Source organism: Pristiophorus japonicus, chromosome 8, assembly GCF_044704955.1.
Source record: "Pristiophorus japonicus isolate sPriJap1 chromosome 8, sPriJap1.hap1, whole genome shotgun sequence".
Lineage (NCBI taxonomy): Eukaryota > Metazoa > Chordata > Chondrichthyes > Pristiophoridae > Pristiophorus > Pristiophorus japonicus.
The window spans coordinates 218,006,110-218,020,804 of record NC_091984.1 but is presented as its reverse complement, the minus strand read 5'-3'; the positions used below and the strand labels follow the sequence as shown (position 1 = coordinate 218,020,804).

Here is a 14,695-nt window from a genome sequence, read left to right as displayed (position 1 = left end):
CAAAAGATAGAAAGAAGTAAAAGTAAAAGTGGAGGGCAGAGAAACCCAAGGCAAAAATCAAAAAGGGCCACACTGCAGCAAAATTCTAAAAGGGCAAACAAAGTGTGTTAAAAAGACAAGCCTGAAGGCTCTGTGCTTCAATGCGAGTATTCGTAATAAGGTGGACAAATTAACTGCACATGCAGCAATTAATGAATATGATATAATTGGCATCACGGAGACATGGCTCCAGGGTGACCAAGGCTGGGAACTCAACATTCAGGAAGGATAGACAGAAAGGAAAAGGAGGTGGGATAGCATTGCTGGTTAAAGAGGAAATTAGCGCAATAGTAAGGAAGGACATTAGCTTGGATGATGTGGAATCTGTATGGGTGGAGCTGCGGAATACCAAAGGGCAGAAAACGCTAGTGGGAGTTGTATACAGACCACCAAACAGTAGTAGTGAGGTTGGGGACAGCATCAAACAAGAAATTAGGTAAGCGTGCAATAAAGGTACAGCAGTTATCATGGGCAACTTTAATCTACATATAGATTAGGCTAACCAAACTGGTAGCAATACGGTGGAGGAGGATTTCCTGACGTTTATTAGGGATGGTTTTCTAGACCAATATGTCGAGGAACCAACTAGAGGGCTGTCCATCCTAGACTGGGTGATGTGTAATGAGAAAGGACTAATTAGCAATCTTGTTGTGCGAGGCTCCTTGGGGAAGAGTGACCATAATATGGTAGAATTCTTTATCAAGATGGCGAGTGACACAGTTAATTCAGACTAGGGTCCTGAACTTAAGGAAAGGTAACTTTGATGGTATGAGACATGAATTGGCTAGAATAGACTGGCGAATGATACTTAAAGGATTGACAGTGGATAGGCAATGGCAAACATTTAATCACATGGATGAACTTCAATTGTATATCCCTGTCTGGAGTAAAAGTAAAACGGGGAAGGTGGTTCAACTGTGGCTAACAAGGGAAATTAAGGATAGTGTTAAATCCAAGGAAGAGGCATATAAACTGGCAAGAAAAAGCAGCAAACCTGCAGACTAGGAGAAATTTAGAATTCAGCAGAGGAGGACAAAGGGTTTAATTAGGAGGGGGAAAATAGAGTATGAGAGGAAGCTTGTCGGGAACATAAAGGTCACCTGTTAATAGAAACAAGTAGGTTGAGTGCTTATTGTTTAAACTGGAGAAAAGCTCCAGAAATAAACCTGGAATATTGTGTTCAGTTTTGGTCTCCTAATCTGAGGAAGGATGTTCTTGCTATTGAGGAAGTGCAGCGAAGGTTCACCAGACTGATTCCCGGGATGGCTGGACTGACATATGAGGAGAGACTGGATTGACTGGGCCTGTATTCACTGGAGTTTAGAAGGATGAGAAGGGATCTCATAGAAACATATAAAATTCTGATGGGACTGGACAGGTTAGATGTAGGAAGAATGTTCCCGATGTTGGCGAAGTCCAGAACCAGGGGACACAGTCTAAGGATAAGGGGTAAGCCATTTAGGACTGAGATGAGGAGAAATTTCTTCACTCAGAGTTGTTAACCTGTGGAATTCCCTACTGCAGAGAATTGTTGATGCCAGTTTGTTGGATATATTTAAGAGGGAGTTAGATATGGCCCTTACGGCCAAAGGGGTCAAGGGGTATGGAGAGAAAGCAGGAAAGGGGCACTGAGGTGAAGAAGATCATGGCTGATCATTGAATGGTGGTGCAGGCTCAAAGAGCCGAATGGCCTATTCCTGCACCTATTTTCTATGTTTCTGTACCAGCTAAATATTGTCATCCGTACCTTGCTGTAGAGTACATCCAACCAGTAATCTGCTACTTTGGCAACAGATGCATACACTTCCTCCAACGTGGTGCCTTTCAGAAAGGCCTCGAACACAGAAGACTGAAAAATCTTGATGAGCTGCAATTCCCCACGACGCTTCACTTCAAAGCCTTTCAGTTCAGCCAGTGAGCCATCCTCATTAAACACTGCATATCTGCCAGAAACAAAGTGACCAGTATCATTCACAAAAACATGTCGATGACAGTGGCTACTGCCCACTTAAAGTTGCTTTCCAAATAAGTTTTCTGACTAAATGGATCTCCCTCAAGCAAGAGGATAAGTCATCCAGGGCCCTACACAGTCCAATAGCCCATCGACACTCACTGTTTGGATACATATAAAGATATTCATTCACTCATGAGGACCTTGTGAAACATACTCCAGCAAAAGTCAAGTGGAGGAGAAAGTGGCAGGCACAGACTTGCATTGCTGATGTTCATGACTATTTGTAACAGGATCCTTGGAGGGAAAGCGGGCAAAATTGCTGTTGCTCACATCCCAGCAGATGGTTACTATCAGCAAGGGTAAAAAATAAACTATGGATCATAATTGGCTGAAAAAGTAACAGGATTTGAACAATGCCTGCCATTATTAATGTGCAAATCAGCCAGCAATTTGTGGCAAGGAAGAGACACCCTGTGAATTGCAAATCGCCACAAGTTGCTGGATGATTTGGGACATTGTTAACTTCACGAAAATGACATCGTGCCCTCAGGAGTTTCATGAAGTTGCTTCATTTGCACAATAATTGCCCATTAAACATGCTACAGAAAGTGATGTTTAGTAATTATCAGCACAAGTACCTTTCAACAATGTGATAATTGTTCATGGCTGCCATCAACCTCTCTGACCCAAAAAGTGAACAATTAAAAGTGTGGAGTCTCATTCCTTCAGGTAGTGAATTATTGAAGATTTTTAAAAATGCCAAACGGTAAAATTTTTTTTTACTGCTCTTTTGTCTTCTTTCTCTCTTGATTCAATCTTTAATTCCCTCATTACCTGTACCTGATTTGACATTGAATTCACCCACTCTAATTCACCCTCCTTCTCAGTCCTTCCTCCGTTTATTTCTCAATCCTTAAATCTTATTGCTTAAGGAGATACACTGTTGGTCACCAAGGTCCAAGATGCCCTGTTGATCTCGCCACACCATTAGCTTGCACCACCAGCAACTTACAGGGCAAACAAAATGTGAGCTGAAGGCTTCAGGAAAAAGTCTAACTAACCGGGCAAGCAGCAAATTCCAGCCCTATATTTAGATATTGCATACACTACAGCTTTTGAATTGACTGGTTGAAATATATGTTTTTAAAAGGTCAACTCTGAACAGCCTGAATCACTTGCAACTATGGACACTCAAAAATTGACTTGATCTGAAACTCAACCAAACAAATCATTTAAAATGGATTTCAAAATATTTTCAGCAGCTGAAATTTCTAATGTCCATAATAAGGTTTAAAATGACACAAAAAGTAAATATTTCACATGAGTAGGCGCCAGCAATCAAATTGATTTATATCCAACTATGTTCATTAACATTTTTATTTGAACACCTCGGCCGCTCACAGAAGTTTGGACTTAATATTCCTACCCGCCGAGGTATTTCCTCGTAAGCCCTAAAGCCAGTCACTTCTTACAACTTTGATAACCTGGTCTCTTCACTCTGCAACTTCTAATTGACCTCAAGAAATCATGAATCCGAAGAAATTGCGAATTATAAAAGAAAAAATTGTTTTATAAAAGAAGTACTTGTGCCATCTCAGCAGACGGAGAGCTGAGGTCAAGACAGAAAAACAGGCCTTCAGGGCATAGCTATGCCGATAAGGGGTTTAGCTCGGAGCCAGTTGGATAAGGAAAATGTCTTTATAAACAAAGCAAGACATTTAGAACACAGATAAGGAAATAGCTGACCTCAGCAAGATGGGAGGGGGCTGTCAGTAGTACCCCCTCTCCTGTAATTGGACCATGGGATGGGTAAAAATGACTGATAGATACCTGGTGTCAATCCATTGAAATAAGTTATAAAAACGGGTGGCCGAGAGAGATAAATAGGCAGCTTGGGGAGACGGCTTCCCCGAGGTGGACGCTTGCTGGCTACGGCCTAACACCTCGGTCAAGTTTAACCTCCGGGGTGGATCGATGCTGGCTGATAGTCTAATACCTCCAACAGCTCAAGGGATAACCCAACAGAAGTGACCACTGCCACAGGCATCCACCCAATCAGAGACCACCATCTGTCCGGTTGTTCCGGGGCCGTAGATTGCCCTCATCTGTCACGGGTTGTATGTCTACTATATCTATCTCAATCGCATGTAGTATCTGATTATGCTTAAAACTGCAACTCTTTAATAAAATACCTTACAACTCCCAAGACCCTTTGGGTAATCTGTGTGTGACCTGTGATCCAAATCTTACAAATGTGTCTATTTAAGCAACTTTCCCATCGGGAGTAAATGAGCAGTGTCCTTCACAAGGAGCCCAGGAAAGTACAGTGCCACCGTAGCAGCTAAACATCATAGCCATGCTTCAGATCCCAGAATACCAATGAGCAACTCAATGGAGATCAGCTAGTGTTACAAAGCACAGCAACCTGGGAAATCTGCCATTCTGTTACTTCTACCTTTTTTTGAGTTTCTTTCCTTCCTCTTTGGAAGCTGGCAGAATCATAGCCAGATAAGGACCATCAACCTCAAAAAAGATGCTGTTTTCTAAGTGGGTGACGTAGGTCAGCGTTGCAGGGTCCACCAACTCCTGGTACTGTTCATTAGTGAATCTCTCCTGCAGCAGAAAAATGTCAAGGTTTAGCTGCAGCAAAACACACCAACTCATTCAACAACATTACATATCCACTGTCGTGAACAATCAGGAATTGAATAAGCTATGCAAATAGATAGCACTGGAAAACACCACCAGTCGGCATTTGCGTTTCTCTCTCCCAAACACAAAGTCTGAACCTCTGAAATTAGAAAATGGCCCTTAAGCATTTCAGAACAAACTCCAATTAAAATATATTTTAATATTTAACTCTATGGGTTAAATATCTTTTGAAATCCATTCACACAAACACTTTAAATTAACAGAAATTAGAAAATAGATGACTGCAGTATAGTGGAAGTCCTATTATTCAATATTCTCTCCCGCCCCCACCCCCACAATCCTGGCACAACCTACATACTCCAGCTGCATTGTCAGCAATATTTAAGGAGGTTTCTGAGCTGGCTTCATTCTTACCTTCACCAGGATATTGAGCATAGCACCAGGGTAGGAGATTGTAACTTTTGGCTTTTTAGAATTGTTTGACTTGACAACAAAGTTCTCTGGGAAAGAATTAGGAAGGACACACCAAATACCATCAGTGTCGAGCTCCAAAGGTCGCCTGTTAATAGAAACAAGTAGGTTAAGTGCTTATTGTTTAAATTGGAGAAAAGCTCCACATTTTGCCAGAAATAAACCTGGAATATTGTGTTCAGTTTTGGTCTCCTAATCTGAGGAAGAACGTTCTTGCTATTGAGGGGAGCAGTGAAGGTTCACCAGACTGATTCCTGGCATGGCAGGACTGGCATATGAGGAGAGACTGGATCGACTGGGCCTGTATTCACTGGAGTTTAGAAGAATGAGAGGGGATCTCACAGAAACATAAAATTTTGACGGGACTGGACAGGTTAGATGCAGGAATAATGTTCCTGATGTTGGGGAAGTCCAGAACCAGGGGTCACAGTCTAAGGGTAAAGGGTAAGCCATTTAGGACTGAGATGAGGAGAAACTTCTTCACTCAGAGAATTGTTAACCTGTGGAATTCTCTACCACAGAGAGTTGTTGATGCCAGTTCATTAGATACATTCAAGAGGGAGTTAGATATGGCCCTTACGGCTAAAGAGATCAAGGTGTATGGAGAGAAAGCGGGAAAGGGGTACTGAGGTGAATGATCGGCCATGATTTTATTGAATCGTGGTGCAGGCTCGAAGGGACGAATGGCCGACTCCTGCACCTATTTTCTATGTTTCTATGTTAAAATAAAGCTGTGTACTTTTTGCCTTACGGCACAAAAACTGTCACTGCCTGTCCCATAGACGAACAGAATGAGGCCAGCAAAGCTCAATCCCTCGAGCACTGGTTAGCGGTCACTGCACTCAGATTCAAACTGAGATTTCAACTAATTTCCCTCCCTTCCCTATTCATATTTTCGCCTGAATTTCCAGGCATTTTCTTTCTGCTAGTTGACTCGTGACTTCAACAGATTTCACTCATATTGAATATCAAAAAAGCCACCCAATCCTTTAGGAACTTGATGCCAGCCATCATTTCTAGCCGTGTGTTTTTAAAGCATTCACAACTGAACAGCTCAGATGCTATTGATGAACATGCACATTGAAATATGTCAGAAATGTTCTCTCCTCTCCAACATAAATGCAAAAATAGAGTATTGAAAAGTGGGAAATGGGAATCCAAACAGGCAGTACATGTCTAAAGTGGAATCTACACGAGACCATCCTGAAGCTTACATGAGCACCTTCAAGAAGTGAATATTACAATACTCCTCAGTACCAATTTACTCGAGGGACCAAGAATCTTAATGTAAGGTACCCACTCAATACATCCATTTGCAAAATAATGGGCAGCATCAGGATAGTTGCAGATTAACAGAGACAAGTGAAGAGGAAGATTTTAAAGAATAAACAATTAACAGCCATGAAATCCATATTCCATAACTCCCTCACCCAATCTGTTCTATCAGCTCTCTGGCTTGCATGATGATATTCGCTCCAGTGTGACAGACAATCCCAGCCATTTCCATGGAATACCAACGAGCCCTGTCAGAGAACACACACACACACACACACAAAAGTTATTTCCCTGGACTTCATTCACATTTTAACTTTGTTGTTGTTTCAGCAGCAGTAAGGTATTCTCCTCAGTTGAAAGGGTAAAAATGGTCCAGTTTTCAAGCCTCTATGTAGATAGTATAAAAGACAGTTTCTTCAGTCTGTTCCATGCGTTCCGACCCTTGTGACTGCAAAATGCATTTCACCATTTAGCATGGGGTGAGGAAAAAGAGCCAATCAGGTACCAGTGACACAAAACTTGCAAATATGAATTGCATACTAGACAAAACATACAAATCTATATTGTGAAAATAAAATCATCCCGCATGTATTTTGTCAGTCACCCATCCAATGTTAAGAACTCAAAAAACATTTCTGTGGCACACCTATTTCACCACAGTTCAAATTTTTTCCACCTGATTAGCCAATGTGAAAATGATCAATTAGGACTCAAATTTATTACATCTAATTTCTTAGAAAGGATAAGGCAAACTAAGTTACTGAAAGCATTTCCTTACAAATGTTTCATCCATTATTCCCCACCACCCCCCACCTCTCAACTAACGAAATACATATGGTTTAAAAGAAATAAAAAGCCAGAACAAATATTTACCCCACTGTGATCGGTGACAGAAACAACTCTTAGAAGAATGAACTGGATTTTAAATAGGAATCAAGTGCACTGAGCTACAGCAGACCAGGAATGACAAGACGGGCTGGTCTGGCCGCTGCAGAGGAGCCAGTCAGCTTGTTGGAATCGAGCAGAGAGGGTAGTTGGAGCCAAAAGGAATGGGAAAGGCACTTTGCTGTGATTGACCTGGATTTCAAGGAAAAGGATCCCAGGCATTTGCAAAAGAAAATAAAGCCTGATCGAATAATTCAAGCTCCAGTCAATTGAGCGTCAGGTTCGTGAAATGGATTAGGACTCTCCAAGAAAATGTTTTCCAGGAATTTACAATACATTACTGGCAACTTTATGCAACACGCACTTTATTCAGCATTATTTAATGCTGTATCGTCTTATGTTCTAAATGTTACTCTTACTGGTAAATTTTTATCGGGGGGGGGGGGGGGGCATCGTCAGGATGGCAGTTCAAACAAACTTAAAATATTTGTAGTCATTTGATTTGTGCTACCAATAATCACAGCAAATTGCTCAGTTTAATGGTGCTATCAACTTTTACTGATACTGACTAAGTGAATCACGTATTTTTAAATTTTTTTTCATATTCCTTTAATTGCATATTTGGTAATTTAAAAAATAAGCCCTTACTTCAGGCAGCCAATCACTAATTCTTGCTCAGACTTGCGAAGATCTGGGATGAAACACCTTTGAAAGTCTTGATACACCAGATACAAGATTATGTATAGATAGATATAACCATCCTGTTGAGTTTCCAAGAATTGAATTTACAAACAACAGAAAACAATCTCGTTTCAGCCCATAGAATAAATCACATTTTCAACTGCAGTGTTGTCACTGTATATTTCAGACACTGAGGAAAAAAAGAACAGCTCCATATATAGGAACATTAGGCCAATGAATGATGACAATATCTGAACCTGCAAAAATATTTTAGACTCAGAATTACATTATTTTAATTTGCCATGTGTGAAACTATGGCTCTGGACCTACAGCCGACTCCGTGACAAGGTTGTACCTGTCCAGTTTGGGACTCTCTGATCCAGCACCACCTGTGGTTCAGCATCAGTCCCGTGCCTGGAGCGTGAGTGGTGGCAGGACCGGGTGTGGCGATGGAGGGGAGTGCGACTGTTCCGGGAGCTGGTCGACACAATCTTAAAAAAAAGAACAGCAAACCAGAACGGAGAGAGCAAGGCCCGAGTTTCGCAGCCGGAGTGTGGTGAAGTAGTTCAGGAGCCCGGGCGCTGTCTTCAGGTACTGGTAAGCCTAGGCTAGGCATGACCTCCCTTGGTTCAGCAAATTCTCTGAACTGGCACAGGTCAGGCCCCGAGGGCGCAGGACTGACTGGAGAGGTACAACCTGTATACTAATCCAATGGGTCATTGGGATCTCACAAATCTTAAGGGGCATTACCATTCCTTCCTTCTACATCATGGGGAGGCATTGAGGGCTCTGTTCACTGTTTAACATTGACACAGCACTAAAATTGGCAATCCAGTAAGCAGATTAAAACTGCACCCTAGTCCTGAGATACAAGCTGATATTCTAGTGCACGGTCTCATAATTATTGCTGTTAAAACAAGCCGTATCTACCAATACTTGACCATTTGTATTTAGTTGATTACTAACCCTTTGCGCATGACATAGCCATAGAAAGAGTTTAGAATACACTTGTGTGCCAGCTGCAGGGACTCATACAAGATCTCCATGTTCTTACAACGTTTGATTTCTGTAGCATCTCCACACTCAATGGCAGCAGACAGTTTCTTCTTCCATACCTAGAAAAAAATAAAAGTCACTAAAGATAGGAATTGGCAAAAATCAAAAATAAAGACTTGCACTTGCATATCATCGTAACACTTATCTCAAAGTGCTTCACATATAATTACTTTAAAGTGCAGTGATCTACAGAAGCAAATGTGGCAAGCATCTGGGCCTCAAATTAACATCTGATCTGAAGGTCAATAGCTTGGAGAATGCACCACTCTCTCAGTACTATGTGCTCTAGTCCTGGAATGAGGCTTTTAATTTAGAGGCGACAGTAGCAAGTGGATAGTTTCTTATGAGGGCAAAAATTAAAGACTTAAAATAGATAAGATGACCCAAAGAAAATCTATGAACTAGGTCAAATGTAGTTAAGTGATTGTGGTGGTTGGGGAAGAAACGAAAGGAAACTAGAGTGAAGCTGGATTATGGATTTTCCCAAAATAATACCAAATATTTATAAATACAGAATTCTCTATCGTCATGTTGATTAAAGAATGATATTGAATTTTAAGAGTTCGACCACGTAGAAAAATAGGTCATGGGAGTGCAAAATCTTGCCTTGTGTGAACCCTTAAATTCATACCGCCGGTCACGGAAAGCTCGCACTGTGTCTACATAGAAAGAATTTTCACGCTGGCAAATTGTAGTTACTCTCTCCTCTATCCTAGTGACGCGGATTTTCTTGTAAGCTTTGCGACAATAGTCTGAAAAAAACGGAGAGAGATGCATTACACACAGTCAATAGCAGTACAAGTTGCAGAAACTGAGCAAACTTTTCTAGAATGGTGAAAATTGAGTTATTGAGTTCATTTCCATCAAAAATCTGGAGGATTAATCAACCACCATTTACGACTGGACAGCAATATATTGACTTGGTTGATTTCAGCCAGTGTAACTTTTGTAATGCTACAATTTGCTTTACACCATGCACCCTTCAGTGACCATGGGGTTGTCCAACAAGATGGTGGCTACGCAACCAACTAAACACAGGATATCTGTAGCCCATGGAAACGTACGAATACAAGAAACTAAAATATACAAAATTGAAGATACCCAAACACAAAACTGTTAATGAAAGATTAATTTAGTTTTACCTGCCAGTCGCTTCTTTTCGTATTTGGCCTGCTCTTCACGGGATAGCTCATGGAAAGCTTGTGGCCGTCCATTTGGGAAAACAGAAGGGAACTTCTCAGATTCAAGCTGCTGTTGAATACGATGGTACTCACTGCGTGAGGCGGGCACTGTAAAGATAAACTGCAAAATTAGCATGCCATTTTAAGAAGCATAATTTACTCTAGTTAAGCTGGAGGTTTTTTTGCATACTTATATGTGGGAAGTCTTGTTCAAAATGAATTTAAAATCTTAAAATACAGTATCATAAATAGTAGCTCTTACAGAATATTCTTAGTGAATCTGTACCAACAGGATAGCCAGATAAAAAAGAAACAGGAGGTAAGGATTCCACTTTTCAAACTGGAGTTAAAGTTGACCTATAATCCCCATTAAGTTTTGTATACTTTCTCTCTAAATGCTTCAACAGCTGTTCTCGTAAGCAGACTGTGACACTTAAAACCCAGCTGTATCTTTTTCGTAACCAACTCTTGGGAGGTGTAGACATCAAAGGAAAGACAGATAAAAATGGAAAGCTGAGGGAAAAAAAAATTGAAAGGAGGGAGGTTGACACCAGGTTGAAGAAGCTGCCACCAACAGTGAGACTGAATGAGCAGGCAAGTGTAGGTCACAGCCAAAAGGAAATATAGGTGCGTACAGGAACAAACAACGAGAAGTTTGCTGAAGTAGAGTGGGACAAAGCCATGGAGAGATTTGAAGGAGAGGATGAGGATCCTAAAGCCAAAATGCTGGATATGAGGAACCAGTAAAGCTTAGCAAGGACAGAAATCACATGCGAGTATTTGGAATGAGTTGTAGCTTACGCAGGGTAGAGACAAGGCAAACCTAGATAATAAATGTGTGGATAAATTTCATCAGTAAAGGGACAAGTATACTGAGGCAGTTAATGTCAGGGAGGTAAGAGAATGCAGTCCAAGTGATGGAGGGGAAGAAAGCCAAGCTTGGGGTAAAACAGCACACAAAGGTTCTGCCTGTCTGTGGTTGGTGGGGGATGGCAACGAGAAAGACCAGAGAGTGGAGATCTCCAGTCACACAATAGTGACTTCCCCCTGTAAATACACTTTCTGAAACATTAAGAGTCAATTTCCTGTAAGTCTTGCTAAGTGCTTCGCAATAATGAGACGGTAACTGGTTTTAAGTGTTTTACAAGTGACTTGCGAATGCTCTGCATTTCAGTTTCTCATGCACAATAGCTTTTTACAGAGCTAGTTTCTGTAAAGAAAAATGTTATTTGCTCAGGGGATAGGTGGTGGAGAGGATTAAAACCCTCAGGAATCGTGCTGTAGGTGAGCACATTGATCTTGGAGCAGCTTGTGGGTTTATCCATAAAGATACTGCCACTGTATTCCAGGCCATCACCACCCCTGCCCCCTCTCCATTCGCAGGCTCTGCTGCACTTTCCGTTCTCTCTCCAGCCGCTGGGTCCTTGCTAATGGTCGCGCCTATTTTGGCCTTGGATCCCGGCCCCTCTGCTGGCCCCTGGGAAGATTATATTTAGTAATCCGGTTGACTGCACAAGACTGCATTGGGAGTCGATGGCAGAGGAGTAATGTAAATGCTGCTGGTTCTGGCCGCACGCTGATCCTTGCCACCCGCAGATTTTCACCAGTCCTCCGACCCTCGCCGCCCGTGGCCCCCCCAGTGCCACGTATTTTACATATGTTTTAAATTACCTTTGGTTAGAGAGAAAATCTTTTTACTAAACACCCATTTCACTAAATGGTACCTTGAGAAATTCAGGTCTGCTATAGCTACCTCCCCAGGTTCAGTGTCGCAGTCATCTCGTAAGTAGTCCGAGTGTCGTACTTTTGTGGCAATTGACTCACAGGGCTAGAAATTGGTCTTTTGGCGATAATGGTATTTTTCCCCCGGCATTTTTGCGCAAAAATACTGTTACAAATACTGCTATTTTTTTAAAGGGGTAAAATTGGCAACAAAATGCACCCGATGGTAAAAATCGGCATTACACGAGGATTCGCGGTGGAACCCACGGTCCTCGCCAACTTTAGTCCGAGGCCAATTACCGCTAAAAAGACAGGCCCTGGGAGGGGGGAAAAACACAAAAAAAATTGCAAAAAACAAAAATCACATTTACAAAGACCCTTAACTAAGTAACTGCTGCAATAGAATTAAAAATTAAAAAACGTGACTCACCTTTTTTGCACGTCTTTATACTTACCGCTGTTTCTAGGACCGCAATGCAGGCTTTTCTCGGGCATTTTATTCTGTGCAGAATACGGGTGCGCTGAACAGCCAATTTAAAGCAATATTGCTTTTTTTGGCGTTGCACGACAGCAGTCTGCTTTTCAGCGGCATTTCAAAACTGCTGGTGCACAACTTTGGCCAATTTAGGCGAGCACCTTTTAACATCAAAAAAGGCAAAATATTGCTGAAAAAACAGGCGCAAGGCTGGCCAATTTCTAGCCCATAGTGCTCTATATCTACATACGCAATAGCGTAACCCAGAGTCCCAACAATAGCACCCCTTCCTGATCTGGACTGAATATTCGTCTTTCATACGAATGCTTCTTTAATCTCTTTGAAGGTAGACCAAGAAAGCATTTCTGAGAAAAGGCTTTATGCTAATTGTTAAGCTGCATTGTTTCACAGTAAGTGAACATACAAACATTCACTTAGTTCAATCTTATCTTCACAATGATAAAAAAATAAAGAGCATGCCATGTTTCTCAACATCAGTGGGTCATCTTATTTGACCTGAACAAGATGTCTTTTAACTGTTCCATCCAGCATTTCTGACCCTGAGCCTGCGTAAAGCTTTTGGACCGATGTTTACAAGCATCACCGCTCTCACAGCCTTCCTTTTTCAAACAGCCTCTTTCTATTTAGTTCCCTCTTCACAGGCAGACATGGATCAAAGAACTTTCCAACAAAATGGGTGTGAAGGATTCTTCGATTATCTAGACAAGTTAACAAATTGCTAATTGTTTAGTCTCTGGGGAAACAAGTTTCATTTAGTATATTAACCTAGGTTCCTCTTTTAAAATACAGGTGCAGCGTCCCGAATCCGGAACCCACACGACCGAGGCCGTTCCGGATTCCGCGTTTTTCCGGACTTTGGAAAGTCTTTCTGACGTCACAAATCTGGAAACACCCGAGCCCAGGTTTGGGTATTTCCAAATTTCGAAAAGTCAGATGGGGGGGTGGGGGTACCTGCCGTCCAGGGCCTGCCGAGGTGGTCGTCGGGCGGGCCGGCGAGGAGGCCTCGAGGTAAGGGCAGCGGCAGCGGGGCGAGGCCCGATGTCGGGCAGCGGCAGGGCACCGAGATCGGCAGGGTCGCCGGGTCTGGATTCCAGAACATTTTACGGATTCCGAACTCTGCACCTGTACTTGCAAGAATATATTTTATTTTAAAAACATTAAAAGTAACAATTTTCGAAACCCTTTATGTGGAAAAAAATTCCTTCAAAAACCCTTAAATTTACCAGTGACTTTTGTCAACAGAAATCCAAAGCAGCTGAAGTACATCCAGCACATCTGTCTGCAGAGAGTGTTCACAATCTCTAGGTTTATATTAGGGTGGGGGAAAGGAGGAACAAAAGAGGAAAGTGTAGCTTTGGTCCATGTCCTCCATGCACCTTGCTTGGAATAGCAGAAGTTGTTGTGGAGCCAAATTAAAATTTCTAGTTTAAGATAAATTCTGTTTTGATACTGCAATCATATGTAAGGACATGATATAAAAAGAGAACTATGGCCGCAATTTCGCCGACTGGGTCGGGAGAGTCAGGCGACGGCAAGGGAGTGTTCCAACCCTGCTCCTGGTTCCATGCCCACTTCACCACGATGTTTCCTTGATTGGGCTAGTTAAGCCCGCCCTGCGAGGTTCTCGGCCAATTAAAAGGAAGCGGGTCTGATGTCACCATTTGATGACATGTCATCAGCCGGTTTCCTGAAAGGGACCATTTCCACATTCATTTTGACAGTTGTGCTGTCAGTGTTCTGCAGTAATGAGGTGCTACAAGCACTGTATAAAAGGTGCATGGTAGCACCCATGCTCTCGCATGACTCCCTCCACATGCTAATGGAGGGAGTCACTGCATGCAGAGAGGTTCCCATCCCTTCCAATGAGCGGAAGAGATCTCCCCAGGACACCATCGCAGCCTGGATGCTCATTGCACAGGAGGACACAAGCAGGGATGTAGTCAGGCGGACCTGGCTGCAGTGGCACAAAGTTTTTAATGATCTCAGTAGATCACGAGAGGTTACTGCAAAGCCACTCAACCTCATCCTGCTGTGCCACTCATCACATCCCCATCACTCTGCCTTCCCTAGCCTACTCCTGCACATCCTTATTCACACCAACTGCCTTGCACCTCCCTCTCTGTCTGTCTACATCATCATATTCCCATCTCACTGGCCACCCCTCACACTCATCCTTGTCCAATCATACCAACTAACAAACAAAGTTAGGCACGAGTTTTTTAGCCAACGATCATATAAAGTTTCTGTTAATGTGTTGTTAAACATTGAAATCTTTATTTTGAA

The 14,695-nt window shown here is 42.2% G+C and overlaps 1 protein-coding gene across 1 annotated transcript in view; it reads right to left on the bottom strand.

Annotated features, from left to right (window-relative positions):
- The window catches only part of pole (polymerase (DNA directed), epsilon), a 126,160-nt gene that overhangs the window by 65,784 nt on the left and 45,681 nt on the right, over nucleotides 1-14,695 (bottom strand). Inside the window, exons 19-25 of the mRNA XM_070887921.1 lie at nucleotides 10,156-10,302; nucleotides 9,620-9,765; nucleotides 8,924-9,072; nucleotides 6,547-6,639; nucleotides 5,060-5,204; nucleotides 4,449-4,606; nucleotides 1,787-1,982 (exon numbers count right to left, since the gene is read on the bottom strand). Coding sequence (XP_070744022.1) covers nucleotides 1,787-1,982; nucleotides 4,449-4,606; nucleotides 5,060-5,204; nucleotides 6,547-6,639; nucleotides 8,924-9,072; nucleotides 9,620-9,765; nucleotides 10,156-10,302 — 1,034 coding nt within the window. The remainder of the gene's footprint in view (nucleotides 1-1,786; nucleotides 1,983-4,448; nucleotides 4,607-5,059; nucleotides 5,205-6,546; nucleotides 6,640-8,923; nucleotides 9,073-9,619; nucleotides 9,766-10,155; nucleotides 10,303-14,695) is intronic.